The sequence below is a fragment of the Myxine glutinosa genome, chromosome 1 (assembly GCF_964187855.1).
Source record: "Myxine glutinosa chromosome 1, kmMyxGlut1.1, whole genome shotgun sequence".
NCBI classification, from domain to species: domain Eukaryota; kingdom Metazoa; phylum Chordata; class Myxini; order Myxiniformes; family Myxinidae; genus Myxine; species Myxine glutinosa.
The window spans coordinates 77,583,888-77,601,051 of NC_136261.1; the positions used below are offsets into that span (position 1 = coordinate 77,583,888).

The 17,164-nt window shown below is 48.4% G+C and overlaps 1 protein-coding gene across 2 annotated transcripts in view; it reads left to right on the top strand.

The window, feature by feature from the left end:
* The window catches only part of LOC137425388 (growth arrest-specific protein 7-like), a 161,836-nt gene extending 146,648 nt beyond the window's left edge, over positions 1-15,188 (top strand). The window contains exons 13-14 of one of the 2 annotated variants that reach the window (XM_068113800.2): positions 9,736-9,834; positions 13,984-15,188. In XM_068113800.2, coding sequence (XP_067969901.2) covers positions 9,736-9,834; positions 13,984-14,097 — 213 coding nt within the window. In that variant the 3' untranslated portion in view covers positions 14,098-15,188. Of the gene's footprint in view, positions 1-9,735; positions 9,835-13,980 lie in introns of both variants that reach the window. The other variant, XM_068113792.2, reaches the window with a different exon arrangement.
* The last annotated feature ends 1,976 nt before the right edge of the window (positions 15,189-17,164 follow it).

Genomic DNA, 17,164 nt, shown 5'->3' on the forward strand with positions numbered 1-17,164 from the left:
ATGGCACTGCTTGGCGCGGACTTCCTGTGCGCTAATGGGCTCCTGGTCGACGTCAAGCGCAGACGTCTTGTCCAGGCCGAGACGTTCAGCTCACTCGCTTGTGCGTTGCTCAGCTCTACGAGCGGCTTGCCAAGCGGCTTGCCGAACGGTTCGGTTCCGGCCACGTTGGTCTGTACGCTTCCGGCAGCGGACGCATTCACCCGCCTCCTTGCCGGCTTCCCGGCCCTCACGCGGCCCACCTTCTCGGCGGGGGCCGTCAAGCACAGGGTGGCCCATCACATCCCCACCGTCGGGCCACCGGTCTACGCCCGGGCACGCCGCCTTGAGCCGACGAAGCTGGCGGTGGCAAAAGCGGGGTTCGCTACCCTGGAGCGACTCGGCATCGTTCGGCGCTCAGAGAGCGCTTGGGCGTCGCCGCTGCACATCGTGCCGAAGCCCGGCGGGGGATGGCGACCGTGCAGGGACTATCGCCGTCTCAATGACGCCACGACTCCCGACCGCTACCCCGTCCCCCACATTCAGGACTTTTCCGCCCGTTTGGCGGGCATGTCCTTCTTCTCGAAGGTGGACCTCATACGCGGCTACCATCAGGTCCCCGTCAGGCCGGAGGACGTCCCGAAGACGGCGGTCATCACGCCATTCGGACTCTTCGAGTTCCTGCACATGCCCTTCGGTCTGAAGAATGCGGCTCAGGCGTTCCAGCGACTGATGAACAGCATCCTGCGTGACTTGGATTTTGTCTACGTCTACCTGGACGATATCCTCGTCGCCAGCGCGTCCCGCGAAGAGCACCTACGCCACCTCCGCACGCTCTTCGAACGCCTGGGCCAGCATGGCCTGATTGTGAACCCCGCAAAGTGCCGGTTCGGCGCCACCATAATCGATTTTCTGGGGCACCGTGTCACCAGGCACGGAGCCGTCCCACTGCCGGCCAAGGTGGAGGCGGTGAAGGGGTTTCCGCGCCCCCGCACGATCAGAGGGCTGCAGGAGTTCCTGGGCATGGTGAACTTTTACCATCGGTTCCTGCCCCGTATTGCCCAGCTCCTGCGCCCCCTGCACGAAGCTCTCCGAGGTAAGCCGGGCAAAGGCGACGTTACCTGGACCGAGCAGATGGACACGGCGTTCACGGGCGCGAAGCTCGCCTTGGCTAACGCCACCATGCTCGCGCACCCGGCGCCCGATGCACCGATCGCCCTCACCACCGATGCCTCGGACTACGCGGTGGGCGCGGTGCACGAGCAATGGGTGCGTGGAGCTTGGCAACCGCTGGCATTCTTTAGCCGGCAGCTTCGCCCGCCCGAACGCCGTTACAGTACCTTCGACCGCGAGTTGCTCGGGCTTCACTTGGCGGTCAGGCACTTCCGCCATCTGCTCGAGGGCCGTGCGTTCACTGCCTTCGTCGACCACAAGCCGCTGATCTTCGCGATGGGCAAGGTCACCGAGCCGTGGTCCGCCCGGCAGCAGCGTCACCTCTCGGCCGTGTCCGAGTACACGACGGACATCCAGCACGTCGCGGGGAAGGACAACCCGGTGGCGGATTGCCTTTCCCGGGCCGTCGCCCACGCAGTCCACCTCGGCATCGACTATGCCCGGATGGCAGCGGACCAGGCCGCTGACCCCGACGTCCAGGCCTTGCGGACCGCAGTCACGGGCCTCCGCGTCACCGAGGTGGCGTTCGGCGGCGCGGGCGCGGCCCTCTTGTGCGACGTCTCCCTCGGGCGTCCTCGCCCCATCGTGCCCGCGGGCTGGCAGCGCCAGGTGTTTGACGCCATCCACGGCCTGTCCCACCCGGGCGCGAGGGCCTCCCAAAGGCTGATCGCCGACAAGTTCGTCTGGCATGGCCTCCGGAAGGCCGTCCGCGGCTGGGCCAGGACGTGCCTTGCGTGCCAGCGCGCCAAGGTGCACCGGCACACCCAGGCCCCGTTCACGGTGCCGGAACGACGGTTTGACCACGTCCACGTGGACCTGGTGGGACCTCTGCCCCCCTCGCGGGGTTTCACCTACGTCCTCACCATGGTGGACCGCACCACCCGGTGGCCGGAGGCCGTGCCCTTGGCGTCGACAACGGCGGCCGATGTCGCGCAGGCTTTCATCGCCACCTGGGTCGCCCGGTTCGGCGCCCCCTCAGACATCTCGTCCGACCGCGGCCCCCAGTTCACCTCGGAGCTCTGGGGGGCGGTCGCGCAGGGGCTCGGGGTCCGGCTGCACCGAACCACGGCCTACCACCCCCAGGCTAACGGCCTGTGTGAGCGATTTCACCGCTCATTGAAGGCCGCGCTCCGGGCCACCCTCCGCGACGGCGGCTGGGTCGACAGGCTCCCCTGGGTCCTGCTGGGCCTCCGGACGGCGCCCAAGGAGGACCTGCGCGCATCCGCGGCGGAGGTGGTCTTCGGGCAACCGCTGCGGGTGCCGGGCGAGTTCCTCCCCGACTCCACGGCACCATGGTCCACGGCACAGCAGTGCTCCGCTCTGCAAGAGACCACCCAGAGGTTCGCCCCGGTGCCAACGGCATGCCACGGGCACCCACCGACGCACGTCGCCCCGGAGCTTCGCACGGCGGAGTACGTCTTCGTCCGCCACGATGCCCACCGGACACCACTGCGGCCCCCGTACGACGGGCCTTTCCACGTGCTGGAGACCGGGGCGAAGCACTTCACCCTGGACATCGGCGGTACTCCTGACCGCGTTTCGGTAGACCGCCTCAAGCCGGCCCACCTCGACGTGGACCATCCACCGCCAGTGGCCCGACCCCCACGTCGGGGCCGCCCCCCTGCGGGCGGACCCCCGGCACCGCCCAGCCCCGCCGCCCCCCGGTCCTGCACCCATCCCAGGGGCAGCCAGGGGCATCCCACCTGGCATCCCTGCACCCCGGACGCCGCTGATCGCCAGGGGGCGCTTCGGCCGGGTCATTCGTCTGCCCCGCAAACTGGCCCTCCAGGTGCGCGGGAATTCTGGGGGGGCGCGTGTGGCGGACACAAAAGCCCACTGGCGTGGTGACATCATTCCGCGCACCAAGTGGGCGGTGGCCACGCCCGAGGGGTAGGCGTGGCCTCATGATATACACCGGGTGCGCAGCCCGGAGCGCGCCAGTGTTACAGTGAGCTCCTGAAATAAAGACGCTTATAAGTTACCGCTTGTCCGCTTCCTCCTTGCTCGCAAGCAGCGCGCGTAACGCCGCGCTTTAATGTCATAGGTGCCTCCATTATGACGTCATAATTTGACAAGTACAAAACTTCATCCAATCAAGATGAAATTTATTGAGCATAATCTAGGAATAAATTGGTTTAGAAAACAAATAATGACGTCATCGGTCACGTGGTTCGGCCGCCATCTTGGAAAAACCGAAAAACTTGATCCAAAATGGTCGATCAAAAAAAAGTACATTCCGGCAAGTCCTCGGTCTCCAACCGATTTTTCATTTGTCTGTCTGTCTGTTTGTCCACACAGAACGTGAGTATGATTTCCTCTGCAACCGTTGGTCTGATTGCCAAAAAAATTTCACCAAAGGACTGCCTCCACCTGTATAATTTTCTTTATGATAATTATGACATCATGGGTCACGTGGTATGGACGCCATCTTGGAAAAACCGAAAGCATTTTCACCTCTATATCTCCGAAACCACTCCAATTGAAACATGGCTCATTGTCAAGCATTGGCCATGGGGAACAACAAATATTCATGATGATGTCATCGTGCCTTCATTATGACGTCATAATTAGACAAGTAGAATGCTTGATCCGATCAGTTTGAAATTTCTTGAGCGTGATCTACCCAAAAATTGTATAGGATAATAAAATTGATGACGTCATTGGTCAGGTGGCTTGGCAGCCATATTGGATTGAACATAATTCTACGTCGTCAATAAACCACACAAATACAGCAGCTAATAAACACCACACAAACACATCCTAGTGAGGATCTGCAATCTATGATTCCACATATAATTCACCATGTCTTCAGTGTTACAGAAAGCCTATGTACATGCGACTTATCAGTGTCGATTTGTTGTGTCTTCATTTACATATGCATCTATTTTATCCCTAATATTACTCCTCAAAACATAATTTTCTTTGTGATAATCAAAACCCAACTCCTCAGCTTCTTTAATGCAGCTAAAGCCCTGCTTCATGATCACAACACGACCACGAGGAAGTCTGATCTGACTGAAGATAGAGAGCGTTCAGCATCAGGCTACTACTAGATTGAACCATGTAAGATACAATTCTATAGCAGGGCCAGCTAGACTAAGATATGCGAAGCAGCTGAAGGAGTCAGGACTTTATACATTAAAAAGAAGATGATGACGTGGGGTTTTGATTGAGATGTTCATGATAATGAAGTGGTACATAAACAAAACTAGAAGGTTCATAGAACCTCATACCCTATGCAGTCTTGAGAAACAAGGACATGGGGAGGGTCTGCGAGCGGCAAATTTCATTGGTCGAGATGATGCGTGAGATTTTGTCCAGGTATTGCTAAACAAAAGGTTTTCAGGAAGTGCCAAAAATGTGATTTGTCTTCTACGGTGTTCAAGTATATAATTCAATCGAAATACCTAGCTCGGCTTCACGCTGTTGAAACCAAAGCTTTCAGAATTATTGGAATCTCCCGCGATGAAGCTATCTCTGAGGGCCTTTCACTCACTCACCGCAGGCAGGTAGGTGGTCTTTCTGTCTTCTACCGACTCCTCTCCGGCCTTGCACCCCCAGCTCTCTCTGTGCTCTGTCCCCCAAATATTCCTACAGGTCGCACAAGATCTGCCAGCAACCCTCTGATGGTTAAACTGCCGAAATCTCGGCTCTCTGCTCACCTTCACTCTTTCATTCCTCTTTTCTCCCGCCTCTGGAACAAACTCCCTCACTCCCTTCAATCCCACTCCTCCCTCCAGGTCTTTAAAACAGCTGTTCACCACCATCTCTTATCTTCCCCCATCCAAAACCTTGATCTTTTCTACCCCCGCTAATTCACCCCAGATCCACCTTGTTTGAAATTCCAACTTCTTTCCTGGAAGTCCTGGCAGTGTCCATATGTTTTATACCTCTCCCACCGCCCCCTTCCCACGCCCCCCCCCCCCCAAAGCCCTCGCCCTCTCTCAGATCTCTCCATGTCTCTCGGTCCCTGCTCTCAAATGTTGTGTTTGTGTCCTTCCCCCTCTCTCCCCATCTTGTCTACCGCTCCCTATGTTATATGTTTTATGTGTCGGTTTTGTCTTTCTGTGTGATTAATGTTCGCTCTTTCAGGAGCCTCGATCTTGTATACAAAAAAAATAAAAAATAAAAATAAAATAAAAATAAAATAAAATGAAGATTGTACAAAAAAAAAAAAAATTCTGGAAGTTTACCACCGTTGATTCAGCGTCTTTTACACCACCTTATTTAACACGTTACATTAATAATAATAATAATAATTCATTTATTTTGTATAGCGCTTTTCATGAAGCCCAAAGGCGCTTTGACAGAGTGCAAAACATAATGCATAACAAAACATGAAAACAACAATTGCAAAAAGACAAGAATCAATAGGGAAATATTTAAAGCAAAAGGAGGGAGAAGGAGAAGTGATAGTCAGGGGTTAAATGCTGTGGGTTGAATGTTGAATGCAGTGCTGAACAGGTGGGTCTTGAGTGATGTTTTGAATGTGGTGAGTGAGGAGGAGTCTCTGATGGTGTGAGGTAGTGAGTTCCAGAGGGTGGGAGCAGCGATGGAGAAGGCCCTGTCCCCCCAGGATCTGAATTTGGTCCGGATGGGGGGGGGGGGGGGGGGGGGGGGTCAGGAGGTTGGTACCAGCAGAGCGGAGGTTGCGGGTGGGAGTGTGTCTGGAGAGGAGGTCAGCCAGGTAGGATGGGGCCAGGTTATGGAGGGCTTTGTAGGTCAAGAGGAGGATTTTGTACTGGATTCTCTGGGAGATGGGGAGCCAGTGAAGCTTGTAAAGGACGGGGGTGATGTGGTCACGGGTCCGGGAATGGGTGAGTAGACGGGCAGCGGAGTTCTGAATGTATTGGAGTTTATTGGTGATTTTTTAGGGTGAACCATAGAGGAGGCTATTGCAGTAGTCCAGACGGGAGGTGATGAAGGCGTGGATGAGGGTTTCTGCAGCCGTGGAGGAGAGGGATGAGCGGAGACGGGCGATGTTTTTCAGGTGAAAGAAGGCTGTCTTTGTGATCTGTTTAGTGTATTTGTCGAAGGAGAGGGTTTGGTCAAAGATGACGCCAAGATTCCGGATGAGAGGGGAGGTGGATACTGGGATACCGTCGATGTTGAGGGCAAAGTTATGGGTGGATTTTGTGAGCGTTTTTGGGCCAATGATGATTATTTCAGATTTATCACAGTTAAGTTTGAGGAAGTTGATTTGAAGCCAGGATTTTATTTCAGAGATGCAGTTTGTCAGGATAGAGTGGGTGTCGGTGGAGACGGACTTGTTGGAGATGAAAAGCTGGATGTCATCGGCGAAGCAGTGGAATTGGAGACCATTAGTTCTTCGTGCCTGTTAATGTCATTCATGACATCCTTAAAAACAGCAAGTTTCCTGTTAGGAATGATTTTCAATTTTGTTTGATTGCCAGACAGTCTAAAAAAAAGTTATCCCACTACTCTCTGCATGCACGCTTGGGGTGAGATTCCCAACAATTTGCCAAATTCTGAGCCAAAGTACTGCTAAACTACAAGTTCGTTTTACGATTTGCGTTCAAAATATAATGTTCAATTGAAATAAAGATGTTCCTCGATCATAAAGTGACGTTCATGACGGACAGACAGAGTGAACCAAGTGCTTAACCCTACCTAATCCTGCCAGTCCCTTCCTGTAGTGCCTGCCAGAGCGAGATTCAAACCCAGTTGACAGCCCAGGGGTGAGTGCGCATACCTGTAGCCAAAAAGTAAAGAAGATGAGAGTTAGGACAAGGCAAGAGTTTATCATCTAGAGAGTAGTTAATGGAATGGTCCCCCAACAAAGGTAGTGGCTGCAGAAAGTACATAGGTTTCAATTAGAATTGGATAGATACCTTGAAGCATTGGAGATATAGGGATATAAGGATATTGCCAAGACTTGTAGGATAGGTGATGTATCTATTGTTGGTGTAGTGCAAGGATGATGGACTGAATGGCATCCTCCTGGGCCAAAGTTCCTTGCAAGATTCTATAACAGGCTGTTTGTTCGACGTCTTCCCTTGCAAGGAAGGACCTTCAACACCCTCAGGGGGTATGGTCTACCCTCAGGAGTGCCAGGAAGCACTATCTCTCCACACTCAAGAATGAACTCTCAAACCTGTCTCCTTCCTCCAAATCCTGGTGGCGTCTGGTCAAATCCGTTTCTGGTGTTTGTTCCCCCTCCATCCCCTTCCTTACCTCAAATGGCTAAACACAGTTGACACTGCACGTGACAAAGCTGAATGCCTCAACTCTGTGTTTGCTTCAAAATTTTGTATCCCAAACGCATCTCTCTCTGTTCCCACCTTACCCAATCGAACCCAACTGCTCATGGACTCTGTGTCCTTCTCTCCTGACAAGGTGGAGAAGTTTTTGTCAAACCTAGACTCTGATTCTGCAACTGGACCAGACCTCAACGGCCCACGGGTCCTAAAATCCTGCTCTGCCACTATCTCACCCTCTCTCTGTTCTTTTCACCCTCTCTTTTGCTCAAGGTCATCTGCCAGCATCTTGGAAATCAGCAAACATTACCGCTTTACACAAAAAGGTGCAAAAACAGATCCTTGCAACTACAGACCAATCAGCCTGCTTCCAATTATCAGCAAAGTCATGGAATCCATCATTGCTTTGGATATCAAATTCTTCCTCTTCTCCAATGGCTTGATCTCCGATCATCAATCTGGATTCAAACCAGGTCATTCTACTCTGGACATGTTGCTTCTGCTGTCTCAACAATGGATGGTGGTCCTCAATGCCAAACAGGAAATCAGAGCTGTCTCCCTTGACATATCACGTGCCTTCGATACGGTCTGGCACTCAGCTCTGCTCACCAAACTCTCCTCCTATGGTATCCATGGAAATCTCCACGCATGGCTGGCGGACTTCGTCTCTGGTCGTAGTCAACGTGTGGCCATGAATGGATTTCTCTCATCTCCCCTTCCTGTTCTGGCTGGAGTTCCCCAAGGTAGTGTTCTGGGCCCTGTGCTTTTTCTGGTCTTCATCAATGATCTCTCCGACTCTCTGGAAAATCCTCTCTTTCTCTTTGCTGATGACTTCTCTCTGCCGCTCCATTCCTCATCCCTCAGATCGGCAGTCTGCAGCCTCCTCACTCTCTGCAGACGTGGACAAAATCACAGACTGGTCAAACAAGTGGAACATGTCTTTCAATCCTGACAAATCTCACACTCTTACTATGTCTCTCCAAAAAGACTGACTGGACAACCCTCCCATCTACTTTCTCAACAATCCTCTCCAAGAAGTTCTGTCGCTCAAGCTTTTGGGTCTCACTATCTGCCAGGATCTTTCCTGGGAAAACCACATTTCCAAGCTGGCCTCCAAAGTCAGTCGCCGACTGGGCATCCTCCGTCATGGGAAGTCCTTCCTTGGCACACCTGAGCTCCTCACCACATACAAGGCTTTCATCTGCAGCTCAATGGAATACTGTTCCCCCCTCTGGGTCGATGCTCCTGCCTCACACCTAGCTTGGCTTCATGCTGTTGAAACCAAAGCGTTCAGAATCATTGGAATCTCCTGTGATGAAGCTAACTCCGAGGGCCTTTCACTCACTCACCGCAGGCAGGTTGGTGGTCTTTTTCTTCTCCCGACTCCTCTCCAGCCTTGCTCCCCCAGTTCTCTCTGTGCTCTGTCCCCCAAATATTCTTACAGGTCGCAAAAGATCTGCCAGCAACCCTCTTATGGTTAAACTGACAAAATCTAGGCTCTCTGCTCACCTTCACTCTTTCATTCCTCTTTTCTCCCGCCTCTGGAACAAATTCCCCCACTCCCTTCAATCCCACTCCTCCCTCCAGGTCTTTAAAACAGCTGTTCACCACCATCTCTTATCTTCCCCCATCCAAAACCTTGACCTTTTCTACCCCCACTAATTCACCCCAGATCTACTTTTTTGAAATTCCAACTTCTTTCCTGGAAGTCCTTGCAGTGTCCATATGTTTTATACCTCTCCCACCTCCCCCCAAGCCCTCTCCCTCCCACAGTTCTGTCGATGTCCCTGCTCTCAAATGTTGTGTTTGTGTCCTTCTCCCTCTCTCCCCATCTTGTGTACCGCTCCACTTATTTTGTGTTTTATGTGTCGGTTTGACTTTTTGTGTGATTAATGTTAGCTCTTTCACGAGCCTCGATCTTGTATTATAATAATAAAAAACCAAAAAAAAAAAACCACAGGATGCCATCAGGCCAATCAAACATGTGTAATGGTTGCCAACCTATGGTTGTTTGTCCAAGCTCTATCCTTTCAAAATCCTGAAACTCAAGTAAGGAAGCAGCATGTACCATTTTAAAAGTCTTTGGTATGACTGGGTCAGGATTAGAATCACCGAGCATCCAGACTCAGAGCGGATGTTCCAGCCATTACGCCACCGAGCCTGGTTATGTTGTAAAGTGTCCCAGAAAAAAATCCTAACCCGAGTGTCCCAGGAAAAATAAATTTGAAATGAAAAAAAAGTAAAAAAAATTATTTTAAATAAAAACGGTATTTAGGAATAATTGATCATAGAAGTGTAGGTAGTGGTTGAGACAGCTGCGAATAAAGTTGATGTGCAGTGCATAATCACTCATTCAAGTCCCTTTCAGGAACTGGAGAGCATGGAGGAGCAACGAGTCGAGCTGGTCCAGACACACCTGATGCGCTACACCCAGCTGCACCACGAGGCCGCCATGTTCAACCAGGGGGTGAGTCATGTGCTCTTTTCCACAGAAAGCATCGTGGGGCAGAAAGTGTTTTCAAGAACCTTAATATTAGAAACAAAACAATGCTGAAAAACTGCAGATAGTGGAGCATAGACAGGTGTGATAGGCCAAGAGGCCTCATCTCGTCTATATCAGAAAATGATGGCTCAAGGTTATTTTTTTGGTGCATTTTTCAAGGATCCTGGAAAAATATTTGGCACAGACCAATTGAAGGACAAGGACATTATGACATCAAATTAGTGCAGCATCGGCCTGGTGTTGGCTTTAAAGTTAAGGTGGCTGCTTTTAAGATCTTAGGGTATTGAGCTCCTGTCGTGCCGTTAAATAACACCAGGTTAGTTTAATGTTTTTTTAAATAAAAAAAATCATTTTGCTGACCTTGGAAAGATAAATAACTATCATTCTTCCAAGGTCAGCAAAGTGAGTACCAGCTTACTGGAACCAGGGGGCATTGCATCAGTGGTACAGCTGCACTCCCAGCAATGATGCAACTGGCAGCCACAGTTTGCATTTGCAATAATAATAAATGTAGCATCGAATTCTGATCTCAGACTTTTTGTATACAGGGCCGAGGCTCGTGGAAGAGCTAAAGCAGAATGAAATTAAATAAAATGGAAATGGGGAAACACCAACAGCAGGGTAGAAGTTAGGGTTAGAGTTCTGCGATGATTAGATGCCGCACTGTGCTCAAACACCAAAGACTGCCATACATTCTTGCAAAGAAATGAAGAAAGGCATTTTGAAAGTTGTCACATTTGTTTTTTTAAATTCAATTTGAGATGAATTTGCAGAAATGCAGAGCAAGGAATAATTTTTTCTTGTACATTTTACATTATTTTGCCACAGTAAATGTCCAGCAATGTTCACATTTGTGAACTAAACATACATAAAACTAAGAACAACATCACAATTAAGACTACATTAGAAATACTAGAACGACACGTGGTAGAGCGCATACCTCCGCCAGGCTGAGCAGTTTATGTTTTGTATCCCATAGATAGACCGGATCTGCCGATCTGAACCAAAATCGAATAGTCTTGTTCTTGTCACCTAACCAACTCATCCACCTACTTTTGTCACAAATCATCCATAACTTTTTGAGATATCATGCTATATATTGTTTTTGGCCCCATCTTCCAATGGTGAAGAATCACTTGATATGGTACAGCCTGGTGTTGGCCTAACGGTTAATGTGGTTGGCTTAAGATCTTAGGGTCCTGAGGCAGTCGTTGAATTAACACCAGATGGGTTGACTCAACCTGTCATCCTTCCGAGGTCGGCAAAATGAGTACCAGCAGATTGGTAATAGCGCGTACATACAGTAGAGGGGGTTTGCAAATCCAGAAACTGGTGAAAAATATGTTCCTCGAGATGTAGGGTGTCCAGCACAGGGAGGGGTCAGCACCCTGCCATTGACAGAGAGGTCAAGTCATCGAGGCCATTCCATGCGATACTGAAAGGCCCTCACCATGCACAAATATTATCATGGAGTTGTCGACTTTGAATCTTCACTTGGATTGCAAGAAGCAAAGGACAACTCCTGTGGTTATGAGAAATGTATTCCAAAATTATATTAACTAACAACGGTACCCGCCCTATGGGCGGGGCTTCAATTGGGAGGCCCAAATGAAAAGGAAAAATATCAGAAATTGAAGGCTTTTTTTTTATTTTAACGATTCATATAAACATCCGTTAAATCATATCACACGCAAATCATCAAAATCTAAACGGTATTTGTAGAATTTCAATAAAAGCCACATCACTGTTCAAATCGGTAAATATAATTGCATCGTGTTTGGAAAAACTGGAAAATTGGGAAAAATTTGAAAATTGGGAAAAAAATTTGGAAAAACAATATAGCCCATTTTACTCCAGGGGGTCCCAGGAATACCCACCCAAAATTTCGTTGCGATCGGTTCAGCCATTTTTGCGGTACCTGGGAACGGACGGACAGACGGACGGACATTTGGTGAATTATAGTAAGAAGATAAATACTAAAACCCTGGGCATGGAATCCCACAAGCTGCCTTGAGCATAGGCAATGCAATTCCAATGGTGGCTGACACGGCCACAAGTGAATACCAGCACTTCGAAGCAAGATCATTTGAGACTCAGACCAACAGAGCTTCGCAATCACGTGTTGAAATTCAGCATTTCAAGCAGAAGACCTGTCCATTGTGTAGTTGGCACAGAGAGGTGGTGAACCAGCGATCTCCTGCTGATATACAGTATGTTACCAATTTAAAAAAAACAAAACAAAAAAAACACATTTAGTGGATATGAGGTAGAACACATATCAGGCAACAAGCAATTGTTGGATTTCAACATTTTTATGCCTCCGCCCCCAAAGGTGGCCAGAGGCGTTATGTTTTTGGGTTGTCCATCCGTACGTACATCCATCCGTACGGGCTAAACCTCGTTTTTCTCAGCAACCACATGTCCGATTGAGATGAAACTTTCAGAGTAGGAGCGACACCCATGTGGAATGTTTTTTTTAAATGATAATTGTGACGTCATAGGTCACATGGTGTGGCAGCCATCTTGGACTAAACGCAAATAATTAAAAACTATTTCTCAAAAACCGCTGAATGGAAAAATTTGAAACTTGGCACATTGTCAAGTACTCCCAATAGGGAAGTGGTAATCAAAAACACGATAATGATGACATCGGTGAAGTGGTAATCGTCATCAGTAAAGACCAGTCATAAATGTTTTAATCGAATGCCTTATCCTAAGAATCTGAAATTGCATGCACATGATCTCTGACCCATTTGTATTGCAATATTACATTTATGACATCATAGGTCACAAGGTTTGGCAGCCATATTGGATTTAACCTAAAACCATAAAAAAAACATCTCTCAATCCACCAAAGTGATCGACTCAAAACTTTACGTGTCATCGATTAGGCATGGCGATTAAAGGTTGATCACAAAAACGTCACTGGTCACATGGTGTGGCAGCCATATTGGATTGAAGGGAAATATTATTGGCGACAGTCGCATTGCTCCAGTTACATTTAAAATTACCTTCATTTTAATTGGATAAAACAAAAGGAAAGCTATTTATTTCCCCTACTGATGCCAAAACTGTCACTTAGGGATGGATTTTATAAATGGTATGTAAATGCCATGAAAACTGAGGCGTGGCAGACATTTCAAGCATTTTTTTTTAACCCTTCGTCAAAGTAAAATAAGAAATTGTGGGTGGAGGGAGGATTATTACGGTGCAGGATCAAATATTTAAAGGGACTAGGGCTGAGATTAAAGGTCAAATATGTGGAGCCTCAGGACTCATCTTCTTTCATATGCAACATGGCTGTGGGTCGCATCATTTTCTGGGGGTGCAGCTGTGCTGCTGATGCAGTGCCCCCTGCAGGTTAGAGAAGGATTTTGGCCAGGGTGCCAGCAACGACACCTATTCTGCACGACAGACACCATGGGATCTTTAACGTCTAACAACTAATGCCGGCAGACAGGACAATCTGTTTAACGTCCATCGGAGGGACGGCACACACATTGATGAATCACCAAGAGGACAGTTTACAGTTGGGCCAACATTAAAACTCAAGCCTGGTGTTGGCTTAGCGGTTAGGGTGCCGGCTTGGGATACCTAGGATCCTGGGTTCGCAATCCCGGTCGATTGCTGAATTAACACCAGGGGGGTTGACTCAGCCTGTCATCCTTCCGAGGTAGGCAAATTGAGTACCAGCTCACTGGTAATTCCCTGTGTGTCGCAAGAGGTGACTAACAGGGTTGGCGGCAGGAAGGGCATCCGGCCATAAAACATTGCTTCAAAAAGGGGACCACGGTGCCCGAAAAAGGCCAGCCCTTGCTCTGCGGGGACAAATGGCCTCTGAAGGTGGTTTTTTTCAACATTAAAACTCAGGCTGGAGAGCTCACAAGCAAGTGTATGTACCTCCATGCCATTTTGCCATCCTGCCTAAGGAATTGAGAATACGAAAGATTTTAACATGGCCCGGGTTATGATAATGAATAACTGAATCAGTAGGCTTAACATCACAGAGTAGTATCATATCAGGATGGTTTAATATTAACGATCGGATTTTTGCAAAATTTCTTTTTAAAATGTAAAACCCCAAAATTATGTTCAACCCGCTAACACCAGCAGACCATAGATCCTTTGGACAAAGCCTTGCAGAACGTGGACCCGACCAAGGACCGTGAGACCTGGATTGAAAATAACCAGACAGGACGCGCGAGGCCCGTGAACATGGAGCTGTGAAGGTGTATGTTCCCCGCACCTGCATGCGACTACAGTCAGTATCGATTCGTTTGTCTCTGTGTCTTGCTCTCCCTTTCTTGGAGTGAAGGTTTCATTTTTTGTGGATAAATCCATTTGAATTATCGTTCCCTTTGAATGGCCACTCCGTTATGTTGCTGGAGATGTGATGGGCCTTGTTTTAGCTTGTGGCCTCAAGCACATGATTTAAGCAGAAATACATTGTTAAGCCCTAGGACCACATTGCAGAAGTGTCATCCACAGTTGGTAAGCCATTGTGGTCGAGCGGCGATCATATTTACCATCAACTTTGCTTTTGTGATTACATGCGACTGAAAAACAAACAAACCAACCGTGAGATAGTTCACGGTTGGAGGCTTACGCTCAATCTGCTTTGTGTCGTGTCTGTGAATGTCGTCCCAGGTGTGGGCATATTTGCATGTCCTGGCTTCTTCCATCAATGTTCCGATCACCTCTCCTGTCGTGAACATTAGTATTATTGAGGGACCATAAATAAGCAATAAGCTGGATCTAGAAAGTGTTATCGACACCGCGACATCATGGTGTCCAACTTCATGGGACTGTATTGCACGTTTACATGTTCATTACTGGTAAAGCCACAAACTCAGTTCTATCTCTGCACAAACCAAATGTGGTCACCAACATCGATTGTGACCTAGTCTGCATGTTAAAGAAACAAAATAATGGGACATGTGGTCCTTGCATAAAGCACAGTTTGGATGTTGGTTATGTCCAACATCAACAGGGTAGCTACACTGATATGTACCTTTTAATGACACTTTGAAGACGACCTGTTATGCCAAAAGGTGACCAAGGACACAATGAGGTAACTTCAGGGATTGATAAATCGACTCGTCTTTTACCACTTGCCATGGCTCTAACCTGGGACTCACACAAAGCGTACCTGCTCCACGGTGCGGGCTTTAAGCTCATGTGCAGTCGTAATGTTTTAATGGACACCTCAATCGCTTTGTTAAAATGCACCGGTCTTATCACATGACCTGTGTATCATTGGTGTTTAAGTTAAACAAGATGAAAGTGATTATTTATCGGAATAAAGCTGCACTCGTACACCTTTTTGTAACGTATGGCATTTTTCCTTTCTCAACACGCAAGAGATGGCTACCGAATGTTTATTACTCGCACGTCATGATGCTTAGCATGATGCTTAGCATGATTGCGAAAGATGATGGGAATAGAGCCTGTGATTGATGCTGTGAAGAGGAACAGGTTGAGATGGTTTGGTCATGTGTTGAGGAAGGATGAAAGTGACTGGTTGAGAAGAGTGACGGAAATGAATGTAGAAGGAAGTAGAAGACAAGGAAGACCGAGAAAGACTTGGCTAAAGGTGGTGGAAGAAGAAATGCGGGCAAGGGGGTTAACAAGGGGCGATGCAGAAAATAGGGCAAAATGGACAAGATTGTCATGGGGCCCGCAAGGCTAACCCCCGCTCTAGCAGGGAAAATGGCCTTTAAAATGCATGTTGTTGTGTTGTTGTCATGATGCTTAGCATGACGTAAAACAGCATGAGAATTATATCTCCATGATATGAAGGCCAACTGAATCCCATCGTAAGCTGTGGGAAGCTTTGTGTCTACCTGTATCACCTGACCAAAAGGCAGTCAGGATGGCCGAGAGGTACGCACACTCGCCTCAGAGCTATCCAGCCTGGGTTCCAATCCCAACCCAGCTATGAACTGCCATCGCAGTGTTTAATCGGCAGGGGTAAGTCATCAATGTATGCCATCCTTCAGATAGATGGTGGTGTATCATTTGAGTACCAGTTCACTGGTAATTCCCTGTTTGTCGTTAAAGGCGGCAAAAAGGGTTGGCGTCAGGAAGGGCATCCGGCCGTAAAACATTGCTTCAAAAAGGGGACCGAAAAACAACAACAACCACGGTTCCCGAAAAAGGCCAACCCCCGCTTGCGGGGAAAAATGGCCTCTAAAGGTGGTTTTTCTTCAGATAGATGGAGGCGAGACTGGGCGTCCCATCTGCTACTGAGATTAGTTGGTGTATGTTAAATAATCAGATCGTGCTACGCTGTCCTTCGACAAGAGTGGGCGAGCTATCGTCAGCACTCTAGAAAACTCGAAATCCCTACCCATACCTAGAGGGCTTTACATCAGCGGCACAGTTGCACCCTCAGCAGATGATGCTACATACAAAACGAGAACGGCACTCGGTAGAGCGCGCACCTCCGCCAGGCTGAACAGTTTGTTTTGTATCCCAATGATGGGCCGGATCTGGATTCGGACCTGAACCAAAATCTAATCGGCTTGTTCTCGTCACCGAACCAACTCATCAACCAAGTTTATTCATAACTCGTCCACAACTTTTTCAAATATTGTGATATATATATCGGTTTTAGCCCTATCTCGCAATGGTGAAGAATCACTTTAAAAATTAAATAATTCTCCTATCGAAATTCATATTCAGATCTTCACCAGAATCAAATAGGTTACTCCTCGTCACACACCCAACCTGTCCACCAAATTTCATCCAAATCCATCCACAACTTTTTGAGATATCCTGCTATATGTATCGTTTTTGGCCCTATATCCCAATGGTGAAGAATCACTTAAGAAAAATTCTACTAGCCGGATCCAAATCTGGATCTTCACCAAAATCGAATCATTTCGTCCTTGTCACATACGCGACCTCTCTGCCAAATTTCATCCGAATCCGTCCACAACCTTTTGAGATATCTTGTTCACAAACAGACAGACAGACAGACAGACATGAAAACATAACCTCCCTCCACCTTCGGTGGCGGAGGTAATAAGAAGACCTGACCAAGGTTGTTCTACGTGAATCACTGACTTTACTGGCTTGTTCCAAGCTAAGTTCAGAAGAGGGTGAAGTAATTATCTTTGAACAATTATGCGATTCAATGTAACTACAAATATTCCTTATTGAGCGACATAACGACTAGATCATGGTAGTGGTAGCATCAATAGGTTGCGATTGCAATAGTACCTGCAAACGTTTCCATTTGGAATGGCAGGTCATCTTTGAGATCATCATCTTAATTGTAAAAGCAGGATTT